The 25436-nt window shown below is 38.7% G+C and overlaps 1 protein-coding gene and 1 pseudogene across 1 annotated transcript; both read right to left on the reverse strand.

Moving 5' to 3' along the window:
* LOC124971148 (vomeronasal type-1 receptor 48-like) overlaps nt 1-8122 on the reverse strand; it is a 135356-nt pseudogene extending 127234 nt beyond the window's left edge.
* Nucleotides 8123-17560: 9438 nt separating this feature from the next.
* Nucleotides 17561-18491, reverse strand: LOC124971149 (vomeronasal type-1 receptor 90-like). The gene is made up of 2 exons (XM_047534936.1): nt 18017-18491; nt 17561-17928 (listed from the first exon to the last, which is right to left on the reverse strand). Exons 1-2 carry the CDS (start codon nt 18489-18491, stop codon nt 17561-17563), a joined length of 843 nt encoding a protein of 280 aa, XP_047390892.1.
* Nucleotides 18492-25436: the final 6945 nt, after the last annotated feature.

The raw sequence follows: 25436 nt of genomic DNA on the forward strand, positions 1-25436 counted from the left end.
GTCTTTTAAGAAATCACTATACTGATTTCCATAGTGAACATACTTATTGACAACAGTGTATTATATTCCATTTTATCTGCATCTTTGCCCTCTCTAATGGTTAATTTGAATTGTCAACATGATTGGATTAAGTGGTGTCAATGATTAAAAAGCTTCTGGGTATGTCAATGAGGGTGTGTCTAGAAATGACTGGAATGTGGAATAGTGAACTAAAGTGGAGACCCTCCCTAAGCACCAGCAGCACTGCCCAAAGGGATGGTGGCTTGGATGGAATATAAGTTGGAAGAACAAGGAAGCAGATGCTGATGCAAGCTCAACCCTGCTTCAATCACCTGAGGATCTTGGACTCTTGCTTCTTCACTCTTCCAAAGCAGACTCTGTCAGTGGTTATTCAGGGAGTTTCCAGAAGCTTTGGTCTTGGACTAGGGTAACTCTGCTGATCCTTCTTGGTCTGGGACTTCTGCCTCTTAGACTGCACAGCTACTGGTCCTTCCAGCTATCTAGCCTGAAGACAGTCATTGTGGACTTTCTTCTGGTTCTGTAAGCCATTCTTATAAATACCCTTTTTATAATCATACTTTCTGTTGATTCTGTTCCTTTAGAGAACTCTGAATAATATTCCCTTATTGATTATTATTTATATTAATGATATTGAATTGTAATTGGTGATGAAATCTTAGTGGTGTTTTGATTTGAATTTTTCTGAGTGTTGAACACTTTTGAAGATGTTGAACTTTGTTTCACATAGGGAGGACTCTCTGAGGTAAATAGGGAGGACACCATGAAGTGAGCAGAAAGATTTCACCAGGGCATTTAGGGGGGTAGAAAGGAAGAATGAGCTGCATAGGAATCAGCTGCTCATGTTAAGGGTGAGAGAACTGAGATGTGTATGGATAACACACATAGGTTTGCAAGAAAGTCCCTACAGGGTGTGTTACAGTGTTTTCTGAGTCTGAAGGGAAGGTTTTTTAGGTGTGTAGAGAGGTTCTGTGTGATGGGTGCCTAGGATTCTCAGAGATCACTAGAAAAGGCTTTCTTAGGTGTATATTGATCAATATGGTGCAGAGGAAGCATCTCAGATTATATGGAAGGTCCTCTGTGTGTAGGAAGGTCTCTGGATGCCAGTAGGGAGGACATACTGATTTTGAAGAAGGTGCTTTCTGAGGTGTTGGGGGAGGACTCTGTGTGATTAACAGGTTGTCTCTCTCTGACATGTAGTATAGGATCTCTGAGATGGGTTGGGATGGTTCTCTTAGGTGTGCAGGGATAGTTTCAGAGGTATGCAGAAATAGTAATTAATGTGACTAGTGAGGTATTTCTGAGGTGTGTAGGGAGATGTTTTTGGGTGTCTAGGAAGGACTTTCTGAGGTATGAAGGGAGAATTTCCTTAAGCATGTATGGATGGCTTGCTCAGTTATGTAGGGAGAGCCCCATGAAGTGTGTAGGAATACTGTATGAGGTGTGTAGAGGGCTCCCTGATGTGAGTGGGTGTGCTCCCTAAGTTGAGAAAGGAGGGGTATTTGAGGTATATAGGAAAGGCCCCTGATAAATAGAAAGGGCTCTCTGAGGTGTAGTGAGGGTTCTCTTAGATTAAGAGTTTGTACAGTACTCTGAGGTTTTTAGGAAGGCTTGTAAAAGAGAAGAGTGAGAACTCACTGTGGTATGAGATATTTAGGGACTGTTCTAGAATAAGCAGTGAGGACTGTCTTAGGAATTTAGAGAGGGTAATCTGAGGTGTGTCAGGAGGGATCTCTCAGAATACTAGGGATGGGCCTCTGAACTGTGTAGGGAGACCTCTATGACATGGGTCAGAGGGCTTTATGAGGTATGTGAGAGGGCTACTTGATGTGTGTGGCAGGGTCACCTGGTGTTATTATGGAGGACTCACTGAGGTGTATGTGAATGGCTCTCTTAGGAGTGTAGAAAAGACTCAGTGAATTGTTTATGTAGGGACTTTTGTGGTGAGTAGTGAGTTCTCTGAGATGAGTAGTGAGGACATTTAGACACTGATGGGAGCTCTCTGAGATGTGGAGGGAGGTCTTTCTGTGTGTGTAGGTAAACCCCTCTTAACTGAGTAAGGAAGGGCCCCTGAGATTTGTGGTGTAGGTTCTCTGAGTTGGGTAGGGTTGGCTCTCTGAGGTGTGTATGGAGTTCTGAATGAGGTGTGCAGGAGCACCTATGAAGACTGTCAGAGGATTTTTGAGGAAGTGAGAGTGCTGACTCTGTTGTATAGAAAGGGCCCTCTGAAGTGAGTAGAGAGATATCTCTGAGTATGAAAAACACCCTGAAGTGTGATGGGAGGACACTTTGAGGAGAGTAGAGAAAATCTTTTAGATGTTCAAGAAGGGCATTCAAAAGACTATCACAAGTGCTCTCAGAGAAGTATAGATACAGCTCTCAGTGATAGGCAGAGTGGTGTTTTTGGGGAGTAGTGAGGGCTATCTTAAATGTGTACTTAGTTTTTTTCTGAGGTGTGTAGAAAGGACATTCTGAGATTTGTATTGAAGGATATATGAGTTGTGAAGGGGAACTCTCTGGGTTGTATAGTGTGGGCAATCAGATGACTATAAAGGACACAAAAGGTGTGTAGGGACAACCCTCTAATGTGAAGACTGAGAGAACTTTGAGATAAGTAAGGATGACACACTTCAGGGTAAAAGGAGGACTCTATGAGGTACATAACAGGGAATTTCTGAAGTGTGAAGTGAGGGTCTTTTGAGTTGTGTTGAGGGGTTGTGTGTGATGTGTACTGAGGATTCTCTGAGGTGTGTAGGGAGGGCTTTGTGAGGTTAGAGGGATGGTTGTGGTGTGGATGAATTGTCTCTAAGGTGTGTATGGATGGCATTCTGCAGTATGTATGAAGGTGTTTTATGTGAGTAGGGAGGGCTTTCTGAGGTGTGTACAGAGGTGACTGAGGTGTGTAGGAATGACTCTATGAGGTGTAAAGTTAGGGCTCACTGAGTAGGTAGGGAGGGCCCACTGAAGTGTTTAGGAGGGCTTTATGAGGTGTGTAGAGGACTCATTGATGTAAGTGAGAGTGCACTTTTAGGTGAGTGATATTTGAGGTGTACTGGGAAGACCTCAGTGGTGAGTAGAAAGGGCTCTCTCACTTGTGTAGGGAGAACATTTTGAAGAGTAGAAAGGGCTCATCCCCATAAGTAGGTACTGCCCTATAAAGTGAGTGGTGAGAGAATTATGAGATGATTAAACATATGTAAAAAAGTGCTGTATGAGGTGTGTAGCAGGGATATCTGAAGTGCAAAGGGAAGACTTTGTGAGGTTGTACAGATGTTGTGTGTGATTTGCAGTGAGGGCTATCTGAGGTGTGTAGGAATAACCTTATAAGGACTGCAAGGATTGCTCAATGAGGTGTGTAGGAAGCATCCCTAGAATGTATATGGATGTGCATGGTGTATAAGATGGGCTCTCTGATGTGTGAAGGGAGGGCACTGTTTTGTGTGGTTAGGAATCTCTGGGTTGAGTAGGGAAGGCTGACTGAGCTTTGTAGTGTAGGTTCTCTGAGGTGTGTAGGAGGGATGTTTTGTGGTGTCAGCATTTTTTGACTAAAAGTGCTGTCTCAGTTGTGTAGAAAGTGCCCACTGATGTGATTAGTGAGGTCACTCTGAGATGAGTAGGGAGAATATACTGAGTTGTGATGAGAGGGTTTTTTGTGGAGAGTACAAGAAATCTTGGGGTGTTCAGGGAAGACAATCAAAGAAGTATCACCAGGGTTCTCTAAACTGTGCTACAGCTCTTGTGAGGTGCAGAGAGGGATTTGTGCTGAGTAGGGATATCTGAGATGTGTATTTAGGGTTTTATGAGGTGTGTAGGAAGGGCATTCTGAAGTTTGTATGGAAGGCTCTCAAAAGTGAGAGGAGGACACTGTTGGGTGTTTAGGGAGGACTACCTGGGGCATATACAGTGGAATTGCCCATTTATTTAGGTTTGCTCAATGAGGTGTGGAAGAAGAGTATCTATGGTGTACATGGATGGCACTTTGAGATGCATAGGAAGTTCTCTTAGTGAGTATGGAGGGTTTACTTAAGTATGTAGGGTGATGTCTTTGAGGTGCATAGGAAGCACTATTTGAGGTGTGTAGGGCATAGTTTTCTTAGGTGTGTAGTGGGGCTCTCTGAGGCCTGTGGGGAGGATACTTTGAAGTGTGCTGCAGGGCATTATAAAGTGTATAGGAGAAATTCTTGAAGTCTCTGGGAGTGCTCCCTAAAGTGAGTAAGGAGGGTTTTTGTAATATATAGGGAAGCCCTGTGTGGTGAGACAAAAGGGCTCTCTAAGGTATGAAATGAGGTCTCCAGATGTGTGTAGGAATAGTGACTCCTGTGAGTAGTCAGGGCTTTCTGAGATATGTAGGGAGGTGTTTTTGAGGTGCTTGTGAAGGACTTTCTGAAATGTGTTGGGATTGTTGAATGAGGTACAAAGAAAGTCACTCTACGGTGTATGTGGATGGCCCTGTGAAGTGCATAGGAAGGGCTCCCTAATGTGTGAAGGGGGCTCTGTGGTGAATAGTTGGGAGTCTTTGGGTTGAATATAGAGAGCTCTCTGAGCTTTGTAGTGCAGGGTCAATGAGTTGGGTAGAGAAGGCTCTCTGCAGTGTGAAGAAACACTCTCTGAGCTGTGGAGGGTCATTTATCTGAGGTGCACAGGAACTTCTGGATATGAATAGTGGTGGCTCTCTGGTGTTTGTAGGGAGGAACCTCTGAGTCATGTAGGAAGGGCTGAATGATGTGTTTACAAGGGCTCTATAAGGTGTGCTGGAGGACTTCTTCAAGTGAGTGGGAGGGCCCCCTGATGTGTCCATGGATGGCTTTTTCAATAGAATGAGCACAGCAAGTTGTGTATAAAGGAACTTCTGAAGTGAGTAGTAGAGTTCTCTAAGATGAGCCAGGAGGACATAAAAATGTTGAAATGAAGGGTCTCTGGTGAATAGGTAGGACTATGAGGTTAGTAGGAAGAGCACTCTGAGATTTGAAGTGTAGTTCTCTGAGGTGGGTAGTGTTGGCTCTGAGGTATTTAGAAGTTCTCTATGAGGTGTGCAAGATGGATCTATAAGGGATGCATGAGGGGTTTTTTCCTAAGTCACAGTGATATCTCAGTTGTGTAGAAAAGGCCCTCTGAAGTGAGAATTGAGAGATCTCTGAGATGAGTAGGGAGAACACAGTGAAGTGTGATTGGAGTAGAAGGAATCTCTGAGCTGTTCAATAAGGGCACTCATTGAAGTATTGTGAGGACTCTCTGAAGTGTGTAGGTATCGTGTTGGTGGGGTGCAGGGTGGGATTTTTGTTGAGTAAAGAGGGCTTTCTGAGATATGTTTGTAGGGTTTTCTGAGGTTTATAAAAAGGGCATTCTGAGGTTTGTATGGAAGGCTCCCTCTGATGTGAAGGGAGGACTCTGGGATGTGCAGGGATGTCTCTGGTATGTAAGGTGGACAGTCCCAGGTGAGTAGAAAGAATAAGTAGGGAGAACACACTAAGGGATGAAAGGAGGGCTCTATAAGTTGTGCAGCATGGTGCTCTGTAGTGCAATAGGAGAGTTTTCTGAGGTGTGTAGAGAAGCTGTACGTGGTGTGTTCTGAGGATTTTCACCACTTTATAAGGTGAGTAGGAGTGTTCTGAAAGGTGAGTAAAGAGGGATTTGAGGTGCATAAGGCAGGCCTCTGTGACTCTCTGAGGTGTAGTGTGTGTTCTCTGAGGTGAGAAGGGCACTATGAGGTGTTCCAAGGACAGGCAAAGGAGTAAAATTAGAACTCACTGAGGTGTTTATAGACTGCTCCTTGGATGAGTAGTGAAGGATTTCTGAGGTTTGTAGTGAGGAGCCTCTGAGCTGTGTAGGGAGGGCTCTATGATGTGTGTAGGTGGGCTTTTGTGATTAGGGAGTGCTCACTGAGGTGTATAGTGAGGGTTCTTTAAGGTAAAAAGAAAGGGTTCAGTTAGTTGTATAATGAGAGACTTCTGAGGTGAGTAGTGACACTTCTCTGACATGAGTAGGGAAGACACATAGATGTTGAATGGAGGTGTCTCTATGGTGTATAGTAGGATTCTCCAAGATAAGTTAGGGTGAGCACTGTGAGTTGTGTAGTGTAGGTTCTCAGAGGTACTCATGAAGGTCTCTATGAGGAGTGCAGGAGAAACCTATGAGGGGTGTAGAAGGGTGTTTTTACTAAATAAGAGTGCCATGTCAGTTGTGTAGAAAGAGCCCCTGAATACAGTTGTGAGATCTCTCTGAGTTTAGTAGGGAAATTACACTCTGGTGTGACAGGAGGGTTCTTTGAAGAGAGTAGAAGGAATCTCTAAGGTGCACAGGGAGGACACTCAAAGGAGTATTGCAATCACTCTCTGGTCGGTGTCGGTAAGTGCCTTGGTGGTGTGCATGAAGGGATTTGTGGTGTGAAGTGGTGTCTATCTGAGATATGTAGTTGGTGTTTTCTTAGTTTTGTAGGAAGAACATTCTGAGGTTTTGTGGAAGGCTCTCTGAGATTATGAAGGAAGGACTTGCTGGTGTATATTCGGTGGGCAATTCAAGATGTTTAGAATTGCTCAATGAGTTGTAAAGAAAGTCTGTCTGTGGTGTATTTTTTAAGACCCTCTGAGGAAGAGTGCTTGATGTGAGTGGGGGGGGGGCTTTTAGAGGTGTGTAGGAAGGGCACTTGTGAGTAGAGGGTCTACCTAAGTTGTGTAGGCAGGTTTCCTTAAAGTATGTGGGAAGGGCTTGAGTTGTGAAGGGAGAGCTCTGTATTTTGTGTTTTGTATCTGGTTTGTATTCCCTGTCATTTGGCTTATTTGCTTTTTTGACACAACTTGGTTTCTCCTTTATTTGGCTCTTCCTTTAGAGTATTCCTCCCTTTTCTGATTTACATTGTTGTTTTTCATCTCTCCCTCATGAAATATTTTGCTGAGAATGTTCTGTAGTGCAGGCTTTCATTTTGTAAATTCTTTTAGCTTTTGTTTATCATGGAAGGATTTTATTTCATTGTCAAATCTGAAGTTAAGTTTTGCGGGGTATAAGATTCTTGGTTGGCATCCATTTTCTTTCAGAGCTTGACAAATGTTGTTCCAGGTGCTTCTAGCTTTTAGGGTCTGGGTTGAAAAATCTGCTGATATCTGTATTGGTTTCCCCCTGAATGTTATTTAATTTTTTTCTCTCACAGCCTTTAATATTCTGTATTTATTTTGTATGTTAATTATTTATATTTTAATGTGCCTTGGTATGGGTCTATTGTAATTTTGTATATTTGGAGTTCTATAAGCCTCTTGTACTAGATTTTTCCATTTCATTCTTTAAATGTGGGAGATTTTCTGATATTATTTCATTGAATAGATTGTTCCTTTTGTCTCTGTAGATTTCCAATTACTCACCTCCTAGGCTTCTGTAGCTTGAAGTCTTGACAGAACTTGATAATGCAGTGCTCCACAAGGAAACTGTCCCTCTAGGTGTGGTGGCCTTCAAGTGGGGTATATTCCCTGCTAGTGGGCAGAGGCACCTCCACTTGTTGACTGATGGTCAATCAAAGGGGGACTAGACTGCAGGCTGGGGCATGGCTGGTCTGGGCCTGTCTCCTTCTACTGCCCTGGTGGGAAAGTCTCACCCAGCAAGGAAGAATCACCCTGTGGGGTAGTCTTGCTGGGCAGCCCTCCTCGGAGATGTTCCCTTTGGTCCAGAACTACTGCCTGGGCTGCGCAGCCCTCCTCTGTGATATTCCCAGGGGTCAGAACCTACATTTTGGGCCAGGGAGCCTCATCCTGTGAGTGAGTCTCTCACTGGGCAACCCTCCTCTGTGATGTTCCCTGGGGTCTGGAACTACTGCCTGTGCTGGGGAGCCTCACCCTGCAAGGGACTCTCTCACTGAGTGGCCCTCCTCTGCAACGCCCCCTGGTGACCGGACCTACCACCTGGGCCAGAGAGCCTCACCCTGCATTGAAGCCTCTCCCTGGGTGGCATTCCGCCAAGAGGCAGCCTGCAGTCTGGTCCTGCCACCCAGACCTGGGACTCTCACTCTGCACTGAAGCCTCTCGCTGGGTGGCCCTCCTCTACAATGCTCCTGGTTGTTTGGTTCACTGCTTCCAAAGGAGTCTCCCTGGGCAACTCTACTCGACAAAATTCCCTGCATTCCGTGACTACTGCCCCATCTGGGAGCCTTGCCCAGTGGGAGAGACTTGCCCAGTGGCTGAGTTGTTCCCGAGTCTCTCAGTACCTCCTCTTCTTCAATTCTGAGTCCATTTCTTGGTGCACAGGAGGCAGGCCTGCTCCCTGGGGATCTTCAGCAACTGCACAGCAGAGCAACTAAGTACTCCAAAAAGTGAGAGTGAATCCTAGAACTGAACACCCATCATTTTTTTTAAAAAATTCTTTTTATTTTTACAGACTGCATTTTGATTCATTGTACACAAATGGGGTACAACTTTTCATTTTCATGGTTGTACACAATGTAGATAAACATGATTCGTGCAATCATACATATACATAGTGTAATCCTGTCTGTTTCATTCTATTATCTTTCCTTCCCCTACCCCCTCTGGCCCATTTTCCTCTATACCATTCAAATTTCCTTCATTCTTCTCTTCCCCCTGCCACCTGCCACCACCCCTCATTATGTTCATCATCCACTTATCAGAAAAAAAATTTGGCCTTTGGTTGTTTGTGCTTGGCCTATTTCACTTAGCATGATATTTTCCAACTTCATCCATTTAGAGGCAAATGCCAAAATTTTATCCTTCTTTATGACTGAGCAATATTCCATTGTGTGTATATATATATATATGTATATATATATATATATACATATATATATGTATACATATATATATATGTATATATATATATATATCAGTTTCTTTATACATTCATCAATTGAAGGGCATCTAGTTTGGTTCCTCAACCTAGCTATTGTGATTTGAGTTGCTATGAACATTGATGTGGCTGCATCAGTGTAGTATGCTGATTTTAAGTGCTCAGTAAGCAATAAAATCCTTTAGGTATAAATTGAGGAGTGGGATAGCTGGGTCAAATGGTGCATCCTTTCCAAGCTTTCTGAGGAATCTCCATGTTGCTTTCCAGAGTGGCTGCACCAATTTGCAGCTCCATCAGCAATGTATGAGAGTGACTTTTTTCCCACATTCATGCCAACACTTATTATTGCTTGTATTCTTGATAATAGTCATTCTAAGTGAAGTTAGATGAAATCTTAGGGTGGTTTTAATTTGCATTTCTCTAATTACTAGGGATGATGAGCAATTTTTTTTTATATTTGTTGATCACCTGTTTATCTTGTTCTATGAAGTGTCTGCCCCTTTCCTTAGTGCATTTTGTGTTTGGGTTCTTTGTATTTTGGGTGTAAAGTTTTTAAAGTTTTTTATAAACTTTGGAGATGAGTGCTCTCTCTGAAGTGTGTGTGGAAAAGATTTTCTCCCACTCTGTAGGCTCTCTTTTCACATGATTGTTTCCTGTGCTGAGAGAAAACTTTTTAGTTTGAATCTATCCCATTTATTGATTCTTGCTTTTATTTATTGCACTATGTGGTCTTGTTAATGACATCTCTTCTTAAGTCAACATGATGGGGATTTGGGCCTACATTTTCCTGTATTTGGTGAAGCATCTCAGGCATAAATCCTATTGAGTTGAGTTTTGTACAGGGTGAGAGATAGGGGTTTAATTTCATTTTACTACATATGGATTTCCAGTTTTGCCAGCACCTTTTTTTGAAGATGATATCTTTTCTCCATTGCAAGTTTTTGGCACATTTGTCTAGTATGAGATAACTGTACTTTTGTGGGTATGTCTCCTTGTCTTCTATCCTGTACCTTTGGTCTACCTGTCTATTTTGGTGCCAATACCATGCTGTTTTTTTTTTAACTATTGCTCTATAGTAGAGTTTAAGGTCTGGTATTATGATACATCCTCCATCACTCTTCTTGCCCTGGATTGCTTTGACTATTGAGGATCTTTTGCTTTTGCAGATAAAGTTCATGATTGCTTTTTCTGTTTCTATGAGAAATGTTATAAGGATTGTAATTGGAATTGCATTAAATCTGTATAGTGCCTTTGGAAGTATGGCCATTTTGATAATGTTAATTCTGCCTATCCAAGAACATGGGGGATCTTTCCATCTTCTAAGGTCTTCTGCAATTTCTTTCTTTAATGTTCTATAGTTTTCATTGTAGAGATCTTTCACCTCTTTGGTTTGATTGATTTCCAAGTATTTTATTTTATTTTATATTTTTATTTTAGACAAATGGTATGCAACTTGTTTCTCTGGTTGCACATGAAGTAGAGGCATACCATTTGTGTAAACACACATTTACATAGGGTAATGATGTTTGATTCATTCTGTTATTTTTCTTTCCCCCACCCCTCCTACCCCTCCCACCCCTCCCACCCCTCTTTTGCCTCTATATCATCACTCCTTCCTCCATTTTTATCTCCCTCCCACCCCACATTATGTATCATCATCTGCTTATCAGTGAGATCATTCATTCTTTGTTTTTTTGGGATTGGCTTATGCTTTCAGATGTTTCATCACTTATGTGTAAAAATGCTTTAGATTTATGCATGTTTATTTTATATCCTACTAGTTTGCTGAATTCATTTATGAGATCTAGAAACTTTCTGGTGGAGTTTTTTGGATCCTCTAAATAGAGAATCCTGTCATCAGCAAATAGTGACAACTTGAGTTCCACTTTTCCTATTGGTAACCCTTTAATTTCCTTTCTGTCTATTTTCTCTGGCTATTATTTCAAGGTCGATGCTGAATGGAAGTGATGAAAGAGGGCATCCCTGTCTTGTTTCAGCTTTTAAAGGGAATGTGTTCTGTTTTTCTCCATTAAGAATGATGTTGGCTGTGGGATTAGCATAAATAGCCTTTAAAATGTTGAGGTATGTTCCTACCAATCCTATTTTTTCTATTGTTTTGAGCATGAAGTGCTGTTGTATTTTGTCAAATACTTTTTTCTGCATCAATTGAGATAACCATATGATTCTTAACCTTAAGTCTATTGATGTGATGAATTACATTTATAGATTTCTGAATGTTGTGCCAACCTTGCATTCCTGGAATGAACCCCACTTGATCGTGGTGTACTATCTTCTCAATATTTTTGGATGTGGTTTGCCAGGATTTTTAAGGATTTTTGCATGTATATTAATCAAAGATATTAGTCTAAAATTTTCTTTCCTTGGTGTGTCTTTGGCTAGTTGGGGTGTGAGGGTGATTTTAGCTTCATAGAATGAGTTTGGTAGTGTTCCCTCCTTTTCTATTTCCTGGAATTCTTTGAGAAGTATTGGAACAAGTCCTTCTTTGAAGTTCTTGTAGAACTTGGTTGAGAATCTGGTCCTGGGTTTTCTTGGTTGGTAGACTTTTGATGGCTACTTTCTTTCATTGCTTGATATTGATCTATTTAAATTGTGTATGTCTTCCTGGTTCAGTTTGGGAGGATCATGTCTCTAGAAATTTGTTGATGTACTTGGTATTTTCTATTTTGTTGGAGTATAAGTATTCAAAGTAGCTTCTCATTTTGTTATGTATTTCAGTGTTGTCTGTCATGATAGTTCCTTTTTTATCATGAATTCTAGTAATTTGAATTTTCTCTCTCCTTCTCTTTGTTACTGTGGCTAAGGGTTTGTCTATTTGGTTTAGTTTTTCAAAGAACCAACTTTTTGTTTTGTCAGTTTTTTAAATCGTTACTTTTGTTTCAATTTCATTGATTCAGCTCTGATTTTAATTATTTCCTGTCTTCTACTATTTTTGTGTTGTTCTATTCTTCTTTTTCTTGGAATTTGAGCTGTAATATTAGGTCATATAGTTGTTGACTTTTTATTCTTTTCTGGAATGCACTCCATGCAATGAATTTTCCTCTTAGTACTGCTTTCAGAGTGTCCCAGAGATTTTGATATGTTGTATCATTGTTCTCATTTACCTCTAAATTTTTTTATTTCCACCCTGATGTTTTCTATTATCTATACTTCATTCAATAGCATATTATTTAGTCTCCAGGTGTTTGAGTAATTTCTGTTTTTTATTTTTTCATTGATTTCTACTCTCAGTCCATGATGATCTGATAGAACACAAGGCAGTATTTCTATTTTTCTGTATTTCCTAAGGGCTGCTTTGTGGCATAACATATGGTCCATTTTCAAGAAGGTTCCATGTGCTGCTGAGAAGAAATTGTATTTGCTCATTGATGGATGGAATATTGTATATATGTCTATTAAGTCTAAGTTATTGATTGTGTTATTGAGTTCTATGATTTCTTTGCTTAGTTTTTATTTGAAAGTTTTAATCAGTGGTGACAGCGGTCACCCAATAATTGTTTTGTGGTCTATTTGATTACTGGAATTGAGAAGAATTTATTTGATGTACATGGATGTACCATGTTTGGGGCATAAATATTTATGATCATTATGTCTTCCTGATTTATGGTTCCCTTAAGCGGTATGAAGTGTCTTTCTTTATCCCTTCTGACTAACTTTGGCTTGAAGTCCACTTCATGTGAAATAAGGATTGAAACCCCTGCTTTTTACTGAGTTTGTGTGGTTAGTAGGTTTTTCCCCCATCCTTTCACCTTTAGTCTGTGGATGTCCTTATCTATGAGATGAGTCTCTTGAAGGCAGCATATAGTTGGGTCTTTCTTTTTAATCCATTCTGCCAGTCTACTATGTCTTTTGATTGATGAGTTTAGACCATTAATGTTCAAGGTTATTATTGAGATATGATTTGTATTCCCAGTCATTTGGGATTATTTTTGGTTTTTAACTTGACTTGGTTTCTCCTTTGGTTTTACCTTTAAGGTTGTCCTTCCCTTTTCTGAACTACATTGTTGTTTTTCATTTCCTCCTCATGGAATGTTTTGTTGAGAATATTCTGAAGTGCAGGCTTTCTATTAGTAAATTCTTTAAATTTTGTTTATCATGGAAGGATTTTATTTCATCCTCAAACCTGAAGGTTAGTTTCTCTGGGCATAGGATTCTTGGTTGGCAACCATGTTCTTACAGAGCTTGAAATATGTTTTTCCAGGGCCTTCTAGCTTTTAGAGTCTGGGCTGAAAAATCTGCTGATATCTGTATTGTTTTCCCCCTATTTGTAATTTGATGCTTTTCTCTGACAACCTTTAAGATTCTATCTTTAGTTTGTATATTAGGCATTTTCCTTACAATATGCCTTGGTGTGGATCTGTTGTGATTTGGGCATTTTGTGTTCTGTACGATTCTTGTATTTGACTTTTCATTTCATTCTTCAGATTTGGGAAATTTTCTGATTTTATTTCATGGAATAAGTTGTTCATTACTTTGGTTTGTAACTCTGTGCCATCCTCAATCCCAATAATTCTCAAATTTGGTCTTTTCATGATGTCCCATAGTTCTTGGAGGTTCTTTTCATGATTTCTTATTATCTTCTCTGTTTGGGAAACTTTATTTTCAAGTTTAAATATTTTGTCTTCATTGTCTGAGGTTCTGTCTTCCAAGAGGTCAAGTCTGTTGGTGATACTTTCCATTGAGTTTTGTATTTGGTTTATTGTTTTCTTCATTTTAAGGATTTCCTTTTGTATAATTTGAGAATCTCTGTCTCTTTGTTGAAATGATCTTTTGTTTCCTGCAGTTGCTCTTTAAACTGTTTATTGGAGTGATCTTTCATTGCTGCATTTGCTCTCTTATCTCATCCTTTGCTTCACAAATCATTTTAATTATGTATATTCTGAACTCCTTTTCTGACATTTCTTCTACCATGCTGTCACTGGATTCTATTAATATTGAATTGAGTTTTGTTTGGATCATTTTATTCCCTTCGTGTATGTGTGTGTGTTGTTCACATATCTTCTCTGCTAGCATTGCAGATCTGGGGTATTGCAGATCCCCCTATAGGCATGTAGTGACCCTGCAGGTTTCTAAAACCTTTTCTGATAGTGTGCTTTCAGGCTCCAGCAGGTATCTCAGGATGAGAGTTGCCCCACCTAAAGATGGGAGCTATGACTTCCAGGATAATCCAAGATGGCCACTCTGGCTTCTAAATATCTTGGCAAATGGGGAGCAGCAGCTCAGTGTGGTCATGATTGGCTCAAGGTCCTGGAGTCAGAGTTTGGTTAGTCAGGCAGTGGTCCTGGAGATGGGGTGTGGTGGGTCTGGTTGCGGGATTCTGGAGGTGGGGTACAGTCAGTCTAGGGTTCCTGGTGGTGGGGAGCAGTCAGTCTGTTTGGAGGTCCTGGAGGCAGGGAGTGGTTAGTCAGGCTGTGGGGTCCTGGAGATGGGGCTTGGTCAGTCTGGCCAGGGGTCCTACAGGTCCTGGCTATTGTCTCAAAATGGTGGCAGCCTTGTGTAACCAAACCTGCAGGCACTGTGTCAATGGACTTCCAGGCAACAGCAGGCAGCTGGCACTCCACCGGCCATCTGTGGTTGGTCTACCAGCTTCTGTTGGATGATGGGCAGGTGAAACTTGGGCAGTGGGTGATGAGTAGGTGAAAGGTAGCAAGAGACAGGCAAGAGGCAAGCAGCAAGATGGCAGATGATAGGCACCAGTTAGTGAGTAATCTGCACTCAAAAAATAGTAGATATGCTGGTAGACTGCAGGTGCTCACACTAGAAAAAATGGGGCAAACAGCATGGGATTGATAAGCAGCAAAGACTACCTCACTGAGAAAGTTATCCTCTGCTTCCCAAATTGTGGAGGGAAAAGGAATGAAGTCTCCCTCTAGTCTGCCATCTTTGTTAATTCCCTTTATTATATTCCATTATTTTAACTAGTTGGATATGACCATTAATTAAGGCACTGCTAATGTGCATTTTGATTACTTCATTATTTAGAAGGTATACATGTACAACCTGTCTACAAGTTACCTGAACCAGTCCTCAATTTTCAATTGTTTCTTAGGTCATAATTTTAAGGGCAAAATTACCAAGAGCAATGATAGTATGAGGCAGTAGAATAAAAGATATGTGACATTGCAGCATTTCCCACAGTTCATTGTTTGAAATATTCAGTGACATAAAATACTGACATCTATTTAGAAAATTACCACTAATATTTTTTTCCTTTTTCTGATTAAACAATACAACAAATCCATGATTTTCATGGCATGAATTAGCAAGGCCAGTCATTTTCCACATGTTCCTATACAATTTGGATCTGACATTTTGACCTCATAGGAGACACGTTACCTAGAATATGAAGAAACTATTGCTACCTAAGGCAATGTACCCTTGAAAGATTGAACAGCACAGATAGCTCCTGAACTGAATCCAAAACAATATGCCTCCTTCTTTGGATAAATTGCAAGATGTCACACACCTGTAATTCCAGGTACTAGGGAAGTTGAGGCAGGAGGATCACAAGTTTGAGGCCAGTCTTGAATAAATTAACAAGGGTCTAAGCAACTTATTGAGACACTTTAAAAAAAGATAAAAGGTTCTGGTGATATGGCTCAGTGTTAACTCACTGCTGGGTTCACTTCCTGGCCAAACCAAAAACCAACCAAACAAAAAATAAAAAAAAAAAAAGATTTGGACCCAATTCACTAAAGTGCCTTTAAACTATCAGAAAACTCTAAGAATCATCTTTTTTATTTTTTATATATTTATTTTTTAAACTTGTTTTTATCATAAACAAATGAGATACATGTTGTTTCTCTGTCCATGAAGTAAAGGCATACCATTTGTGCAATCATACATTTACATAGGGTAGTAGTTCTTGAATCATTCTGTTATTTTTTTCCTTCCTGCCACCCCTGCCACCCCACTTTTCCTTTCATACAGTCCCTCCTTCCTGCATTTTTGCCCCCTCCCACCCCCATTACATGTAATCATCTGCTTATCAGTGAGATCATTCATCGTTTGGTTTTTTGAGATTGGCCTATCTCACTTAGCATGATATTCTCCAATTTCATCCATTTGGCTGCAAATGTCATAATTTCATTATTCTTTTTGGCTGAGAAATATTCCATTGTATTAATGGAATATATATATATATATATATATATATATATATATCACAGTTTCTTTATCCATTCATCAATTGTATTTTTTGCATCTTGAGAATCATGACATATGAAATTCCTTTTATTTTACAGAGTTTTTTTCACAGTTTTTTATAAGGTTACTGGAAACTCTTTTTAAAGAGATATTTTTATACATGCATTTTTATGCTGTATCTTAGGTAACTGAGTACATTTACAGGTTGCAGTAATCAGATCATCTTAATAAGCATTTTCATCTCTTCAACTGTTAATTTTTCAATGTATTGGGAATTTTATTTTGAAACACAATTTCGGTCATTTTAACCTATACGTATCCAACTGTGCTAAAGATGTCTCTAAAGTGATTCCTCCATACTATTCCTGGTGCCTCTCTCCACACTCTTTCCACCTCTCTTCTCCCTGCTTTTCCCATTCTCTGGTGACCACCATTCCAATCTCTTCTATTGGTTTCACTTAGTACTTTCTACAAATGAATGAGAATATGTGGTGTTTGTCCTTTGGTATCAGGCATATTTCACTTAACATAAAGAAGGTAATTTGTCACTTTTTGCTATGGTAAGGTACACATAACAGAAATTTATCATTTTGATCCTTTGTCTTTTCATTCCATCAGTCTGTTTTATGTGTTGTTTTTAGATACACCTGGCACCAGAGTGTATTTTCACATGTTGTAAGTACATGGGGTGCAACCCATTACAATTCAGTTCCCATTCTTCTGGTTGAACAGTTTGATGCTAAGAGTTCAGTCAGAGGCAGTAAGCACATTTATACTATTGTGAAAACATTCACCATCAATCTCCAGCATTTTTCCTTTTCCCAAACTATCACTGTGTGGCTATCCAATAAGAACTCACTGACCCTCTTCCTCAGTTCATGCTAACTGTTCTATATTCTGTTTGTATCAGTTTCTACTCTCATTTTTACCTTATACATTAGAATCTTAGAACATTGGATAATTTCTGACTGGTCATTTGTAAGAATGTTTTCAAAATTTACAAATTACTTCTGTAGGCATTAATTGTTTTGTTCCAGGCTGAATAATATTCCATGGTATGCCCAGGCAATGTTTTGCTTATACATTCTTATGCTTTTGGACATTGATATGTTTCCAACATGGGCTCTTGCTAATAATGCTACTATGAGCATTACATATGGTAACTTGAGTTCTTACATTCAGTTCTTTTTAACAGATCGTTAAAAGGTCAATTGATGGATCAGGTGGTAATTCATGGCATTAAATATTGATGTATTTATTTAAGGAAAAATACGCCTCATTGAAATACTCATTTAAAAGTACTGTACACTCTCCACATGTTTCTAATGGCTAACCCAGGCCATGAAGTTGAAACCCACCTCATAGAAACTTGTTGCAGGCACCAAGAAGATATGTTGGGCCTTTGCGTTATGTCCAAAATGAAAAGGATTGACCATTTTATAAACTATTTGCTGTTCATGTCCCAAAGCAGCTGATTTAACCAAACATGGATATCTCCATATTCACTTAATGCAGGCAGCATATATTCTATGCCATGATTTACTGTTCAGAAGCCAGTGTATTGGCACATTGAGAACTTATCTATCATCAGTAGTTAAGTTTGTGGTATCTTCACCAAATAATATTTGAAAAAGTTAATAATGTGTTTGTCAGTACAGATCAGTAGCAAAGGATTGATTGTGGCATAGCCATTTGAAACAATTAAATGAATATAGTGACAAACAGGGTCATTGTTCCACATAGTTCTTGAGGAGGAGAAGATGCTGTCCAAACAGTACATGAGCACGAAGAAGCTCATGAGCAGCAGGATGTTTGAGGTGGCCTTTTGTAGAGGGGATGCTTTTGGAGAAAGTTTGGAACTGTGAAGGTGCTGGAAATGCCTCTTATGTCTGCACAAGAGAGTCACCATATACACACTTGAGAGGGCCATGAGTCCTATAAGAAAGACATCCCTGAGTGCACCTAACACAGAAAATAAATGTCTGAGGAAGTAAGTCATTTTTACAATTTTACAGGGTTCAGTAATAGGTACAATGCAATCTGAGGTCACATTGGAGATAGCAGTAGCAGAGAATGAGTAATGAGTACTGAAGGACATATAGAAGACCCACAAGAAAGCAAGGGAACACAGGATCTGATGTGGAGCTTTGTTTGAACTTTGCCAAGCTGGAGGTTCTGGGGCTGAGGGTAATGGCCTGGAGGACACTCAGCAGGCAGGTGGCACAAATGGAGAAGCCCCTCAAAAACCTGTTCAAGTAGATGATTGATTTACATTTGATGTCATCCCAAAAATACTGAGACAACATCTTATTTGTAATGATGTATAGCAAAATTGTCAGCATTCCTAGGTGTATTAGAGCCAAGAGACCAATGATCAAGTCAATGGGATTGAGCTTGTGCTGGAGAAGGAACATGAAGACGTGGAAGAAAAAAAGGATGGTGTTGGCTGGGATCCCAATGCCAATTTCAAAGAAAAATGCATTTTTTACGCTAGTATAATCATATAGTTGGTCGTTCTTTTTCATCTTTTATGCAAGGATCAAATAGTCAATATCTTAGGAGAAAATGAAGAAAAAGACTTTATTTCAAATAGTACCACCTTTGAATTTCAGCCTATACTATTACCATCAGGAAATGTGTGAATTCACCCCAACACCCCTTTCCCACTTCCCCACTCAAGTGTCTCTGACATCCTCCAGATAGAATTTTCCTATCATCACCACATCACATCTGGATTACAGAACAGTTGTGGGACTCCCACTGTATATTGGATTCCTGTCCATTCAGAATTACCCAATGCTATTGAAAATAGTTGTTGATTATAATCTCATTGTGAGGTTTTCTGGACTGGTGCCTTTCTTGCTTTTCATCTTTCTCTCACATCAGCCTCAAGTACACACTGAAAATTCTGCAATTTTTGAGGAATTCAAATGGCAGTATTGCATGATAGGGAATTCTCTCTCAAGAAATGAATCTTGATGGAGTAGTTTTATATCTGGGTGTATTATTTCCCTGGTATCCTTGTTCTGGTTTATTAACAAACATAATATCTTTAATACACTAAATGAGCCAACATTGAGAATTACACACTCTAAGACACATTGTTTGAATTTGTATCTGTGATTTCCCATTGAGTTCAAGTGTGATCCTAATCAGTCTAAGATTCTAACCTCTCATCATCTCATCTATAAAGTATGTTCAGTAATATTACCTGAATTCTCGAGTTATTATGTGTGCAAGAAAAAGAAATACCATATATGAACATGCTTCTAACACATAATGACATTGGGAAATATTGGCAATTATTTGTTTAATTATGCAGTTCCTCACACATGTGACCTGGGAGATTTAATTCAATATATTTTAAATAATAACTACCTCTGTTGTTGCCTCAAAAATATTTCTATAATTTTGGAACATTTGTCACTATCTCTACTAAGATCTTTGGTGGTATTTTAGTACTATTTTTGAATCCCAAGTGTAGCTATTCATCTTGTGTACATGTTATTATCATCACCAGAATAACTGTCCTGAGCCAAATCCAATTATTATATATTAGTAAGAATATATTCCAATGTTTTCTACTCAGTCATCTGGAAGTAATATAAGTCACAGTTAATATATAACCTGAGTTTTTTATTGTAAGGATATAAATACAGAACAAGAATTTGACCCACATCTGAAGGGTGTACCTCCAAAAGAGTTCCAATTGTCATCTCCAGGAAGCAATCAATTTTTCAGCTCTGAGGCACAAGTGTATACTTGATACAGAAAATTTGATGTTGGTATGCTAATGGACTATTTCCTGTACAAGTCATGCTTTGCTTTAATTCAAGTCTCTAAAATTGTAGATGTGTATTTTAAGTCATTTCCAGCCATACATTGAAAAATAAAAGTCATCAGAAAATCATGCATGTGAGGCTAAATCTTTCTATGGCTCTTAAGAGCATGTATATCTACAAGTTATGATTCAAGGACCAGGCACAGTGATGCATGACTCTAATCCCAGTGACTGAAAAGGCTGAGACAAGATTTCAGGTACAAATTCAGCCTTAGCAACAGGAAGGTGCTAAGCAACTCAGCGAGACACTGTCTCTAAATAAATTACAAAATAGGGGTGGAGATGTAGCTCAGTGGTTGAGTGGTCCTGAGTTCAATCCCTGGTATAAAAAAAAGATATTAAGTGAAACCAGAAAAGTTGAGTATTCATGAAAATGGAATACCATGTAAAAATCTGATGTTATGTAGATACTTGGTTAAAACATTGAAGTGTTGATTTTTGTTTTGTTTTGTTTTTTTGGTTTTTATTTCTAATCTATTTGTCCTTGGCTATGGAATCTAGTATTATAATTCAACATGTGCATACAATGCATTTTGATCAAATGAGATCAATTTCCATCTTCTCAAACGTTATCACTTTTATGTTGAAAACCTACAAACCCTTCTTGGGTTATTTTAAATTTATACCTAATCATTATAGAGCATAATCTCCCTAATTTGCTATAAATCCTGATTTACTTTCAACTTTTACTCTTTTTTTTGGTTGTTTGTATAAAGTTATTTTAATCAAGAGAGATATGGGCAAGGTTAAGGATAGAAAGGTAGGGTAGGGTCCTTTTTTAAAATTTATTTTGATTCATTGTACACCAATGGAGTACAACTGTTGTGTTTCTGGTTGTACTTGAAGTGGAGTCACACTATTTGTGTAATCATACATGTACATAAGGTAATGTCTCCTTCTGCTATTTTTTGTTTCCCCACCCCTGCCCTACCCCTCTTTTTCCTCTACAAAATCCATCCTTCCTCCATTCTTACCTCGCTCACACCCCCCTTATATATCAGCATCTGCTTATCAAAGAATTCATTCAGCCTTTGGTTTTTTGGTATTGGCTTGTGTCACTTAGCATGATATTCTGAAACTGCATTCATTTACCTGCAAATACCATAATTTTATTCTTCTTTAAGGCTGAATAATATTCCATTGTGAATATATACCACAGTTTCTTTATCCATTCATCAATTGAAGGACATCTAGGTTGGTTCCACAATCTGCCTATTATGAATTGAGCAACTATGAACATTGATGTGGCTGCATCACTGTAGTATGCTGATTTGAAGTCCTTAGGGTATAGGCAAAGGAGTCGGATAGCTGGGTCAAGTGCTGGTTCCATTCCAAGTTTTCTAAGGAATCTCCACCTTGCTTTCCACAGTGGCTGCACTAATATGAAACACTACCAGCAATGTATGAGTGTACCTTTTCCCCCACATCCTTGCCAACAACTATTATTGCTTGTATTCTTGACAATAGCTATTCTAATTGGGGTGAGATTGAATCTTAGGGTAGTTCTGATTTGCATTTCTCTCATTACTACAGATGTTGAACATTGTTTCATATATCTGTTGACTGCTTGTAGATTTTCTTCTGTGAATTGTCTGCTCATTTTCTTCACTCATTTATTGATTGGGTTATTTGTATTCTTGGTGTAATGTTTTTTGAGTTATTTATGGATTCTGAGATTATTGCTCTATCTGAAGTATGTATGGCAAAGATTTTCTCCCACTCTGTAGGCTCTCTCTTCACATTGCTTGTGGTTTCCTTTGCTGACAAAATGCTTTTTTCATTTGAATCTATGCCAATTATTGATCTTGCTTTTATATCTTGTGCTTTGGAAGTCATGTTAAGGAAGTCTGGCCCTAAACCAATGTGATGAGGATTTGGACCTACTTTTTCTTCTATAAGGTGCAGGGCCTTTGGTCTGATTCCAAGGTTCTTGATCCATTTTGATTTGAGTTTTGTGCAGGGTGAGAAATTGGGGTTTAGTTTCATTTTGCTCCATATGGATTTCCAGTTTTCCCAGCAGCATTCGTTGAAGAGGCTATCTTTTTTCCATTGAATATCTTTTAGATCTTTTTAGAACTCATTGCCTATAACTTTCTCATTATTTTCCTGATCATAGATCTAGGAGATTTTTATCTTCTCAGTTTGTGTGTGATCAATATTTCAGGTTTAATGCATGAGTGCTAACATACAGTTTTTGTGGAAAATGAAAAGTCTCTACCACCACTAAAAAAGGACCATCATTTCCCCAAGTGATGATCAGATAAAATGCCACAATCTTCTCCATTCACTCATTCAGTGTTTTGGGGTTGTTACTCATGATAAGTTCAGAAAAAAATTAGAAAGATATAAATCAAATATCCATGTGTCCAAGACTTTATGGAATATATTTTACTACTAATACTTAGTTATCTTATTTTGTGACATCAGCATACATATAAATGGCATATGCCCATCATTATAAAGTTATTTGACATAAATCAAATATTTATGTGTATTTTTATAGTATAATTTTAAACAGACTGATATTATCATGTGTTAAATACATTTTAAAAATTCTATTCCTTTAGGCACAGGAGTCTGAGACAGGAGGATTCCAATTTCAAAAGCAATTCTCAGTAACTTAACAAGTCTCTAAGCAACTTAGTGAAACTCCTCCTCAAAATTAAAAACAAAGATATTTGAGTATGTGACTCAGTGTTGAACCCTAACACTGGGTTCAGTTCCTGGTAACAAAAAAAATAATTAAAATTGCCTTCTCTCAACAACAAAAATTGCATTATGAAACAAAACAAAAGCATTTGCATTATAATACATCATTTCTGTGAAATACACAATCTGCTTTAATTTATTTTTAATATTTGAGTCTTACAAAAACAAGCATTAAAACACTCATTGAATGAAATGTTTTAATCACCTGTGTCCAAAGGCCATTGAATGACAATAAGTTCACTGTGGTGGAAGAATCTGCAGTCCTGGAAATAGGAATAATGAAAAGTAGGAGTGTATAGATGTCATGGATTTGCAATAATTAGGAAATCATGGAGTCATTTGGTCATGGCCTTAAAACTGGTGGAAAATTGTTTTCTGCAAGTGAATTTTTGTATTAGTAAGAGTAAAAACAAACTATTTCCTGATGCAAACATGAAAGAAAGGGAAACAATTTGATTTAATCCTAAGTAAAACTATTCTTTCTCCATGTAGTGCCCAGAGATAGCCCAGGAAAATAATTTTCTTGTCAGTAAATGCTGCACACCTAGTATATATGATTACATTATGTAAACATATCACAGTGATACTGTAAAAAATGTTCTATACTAATATCCATGCATATATACCATTGTTTTTAGAAAGCATCCTGGGGAATGGGAACCACTCATAAAGGAACTAAGTGATATCCTGTGGTATGTCCCTTCCCAGCTGCCCATTACACTCACACCTAGCATTGCAGAGTCTAGAATATCAGGGGACAGAACACAAGCTCTTTGCCATCAATTGGGTGATCTGGGAAACACTCCTCAAATTAGGTCCTTAGGGGTGATCTGCCAAATTGGTACCTGGATGCCCTCTTGTACCAGGCACTAATATTTTCCTTTATGAACTGGTGAAATTAAGCTGCCTCCAGACTCGTCGTCATTCTGTGCATAAGGATGTCTAAATCAAAGTGAATTTAACATGAATTTCTGAAATAGGTCATTTTTGAAAATCCTCTCCTGGTAAGTAAGTAGAAGAGTGTAACATATCACACATGAAAAAAAGAAAATGTACAAAAATTTCAGAGCTTTCATTGTTTAGAGCTCATAGTGAAACCTGGGGGATCCTCATGGTTAAGACTCCCTTTAAAATCTGGATCAAGGAAGCCATCATGTTAGACAGTGTGCCATCCTGCAATCACCAAAATCATGGGTGGCTGGATCACACATGCATCATCATACATTTTTCCCAAACTAGTGAGAAGTGCTGAGGAAGTGGACATGAGCTGGAGGTCAGGTCAGAAGAACAAAGAGTTACAGGAGGACACCCCTCTGCAGATTCTTCTGCAAGTTTGTGTTCTTAGGACCTTACATGTGGGCAGATTCCAGGGTGAAGGACTGTAGGAACTACACATCTGTTCTGTCATCTATACTGTGAGCATCAATCTACCTCTGAGAGATGAGATGACAGATGAACCATGTTACTTACTCACCACTGAGCCATGCATGGGCAGACTCACATACTTTGGATTGTCATTATCACAGTTCAGCTTCACCACTTGTGCCAGCCCACCTGTCCTCCCTTTCTATTCACTAAGGTAAAAATGGACAAAAGGCATCTGGCAGGGGAGACAGGTCTGGATTCAAGTGAGTGGGCTTGGGATTGAGGTCAATGTAGGCAGCATTTTCTACCTTGTGGAACTACTTGTGTTGGAAATCTATGAGGAACACAATGAGAAATGACAGGCAGGTAAAACCATCACCCAGCAGATGTCAGTCCTGTTAGCACATCTGCTGTGAAAAATTCCAGCAACACAATGAGCAAAACCCTGGAAAGTTTGTTGGCAAATGAATGGCAGTTATTTGTGAGAAATGGAAATGAGAATTATGGGTTGCTTTTGTAAATTGTCAGGGTTATAAACTACAGCTCAGCAGTCACACTTACCACTATAATATTCATATTTCCACTATTTTAAATTTCTCCTGAGAAAAGTTATTAGAAGAGACAATGTTCCTTTAAAAACAGAAATAGGAAGCCCCAGATGTTCTTCACAGACCATCAGCTTTTATTACTGGGGAATGCAAACAGTCCTTCAGGAGAGTCTGTCTCTCTGACTGAGATAGTGATGAAAGATACAAGTCCTGCTTTCCTGCTCAGTAGGTTTGGCTTTCCTGTGCCATCTTGTTTTTTGTGTCTTAGTGACAAGAAAAGGGGAGATGTTGACATTTATCTATTCATGTTAAAGATATGTAAAATAGAGTTTGAAGAAAAATCTGAAATTCAGGTATGATTACAAGGGCAGGATGGGGTTTGACTGACCTAATTACTCCTGTGAAAAAATCAGATTCAAAAATTTCCCAGCCGACAGAAATCAAAACAAGTATTTCTTTTTAGGGACTAAAATATAAAGGACTAGTGAACATAAATATTCTCCTTCCTGGGTGAATTATATTCCTGGGTGTTTTGGAGTCATGAATGGAAAACTACCAGCAAGTTCATTTGATTTTTTTAAAAATGTTTAATGTACTTCCAAACCTTATCATCTTGGTTCTTTCATTTCCCATTTCCCGAGTGATATAGTCCAGGGTAAGGGAATTTTTATTTGTAAAATTAAATTGGGTACAAAGTCTTCTTGAGGAAATGCAAGTAGATATTTTTACAAGTGTGAGTTTACCTTCTAGGAAATGATGTTTTGAACATAAAATGTCATGTACTTCTAAAAGTTGGAAAACTTACAATTATTCAAAGTATACAAGTCACTTACATGAAAGATAACTTTGATTTATGATGATGAGAGAAGCAAAATACTTATAAATAATAAAAATAGTCAATTAAAATATATGACTTTTCTGATAATATGTATCCAAATAAGTAAGGTATAACATCTCTAGAATAGTTACCATATGTAAGTTCTGTAACTAGAAGTTACTAAATTTTA

The sequence above is a fragment of the Sciurus carolinensis genome, chromosome 19 (assembly GCF_902686445.1).
Source record: "Sciurus carolinensis chromosome 19, mSciCar1.2, whole genome shotgun sequence".
NCBI classification, from domain to species: Eukaryota; Metazoa; Chordata; class Mammalia; order Rodentia; family Sciuridae; genus Sciurus; species Sciurus carolinensis.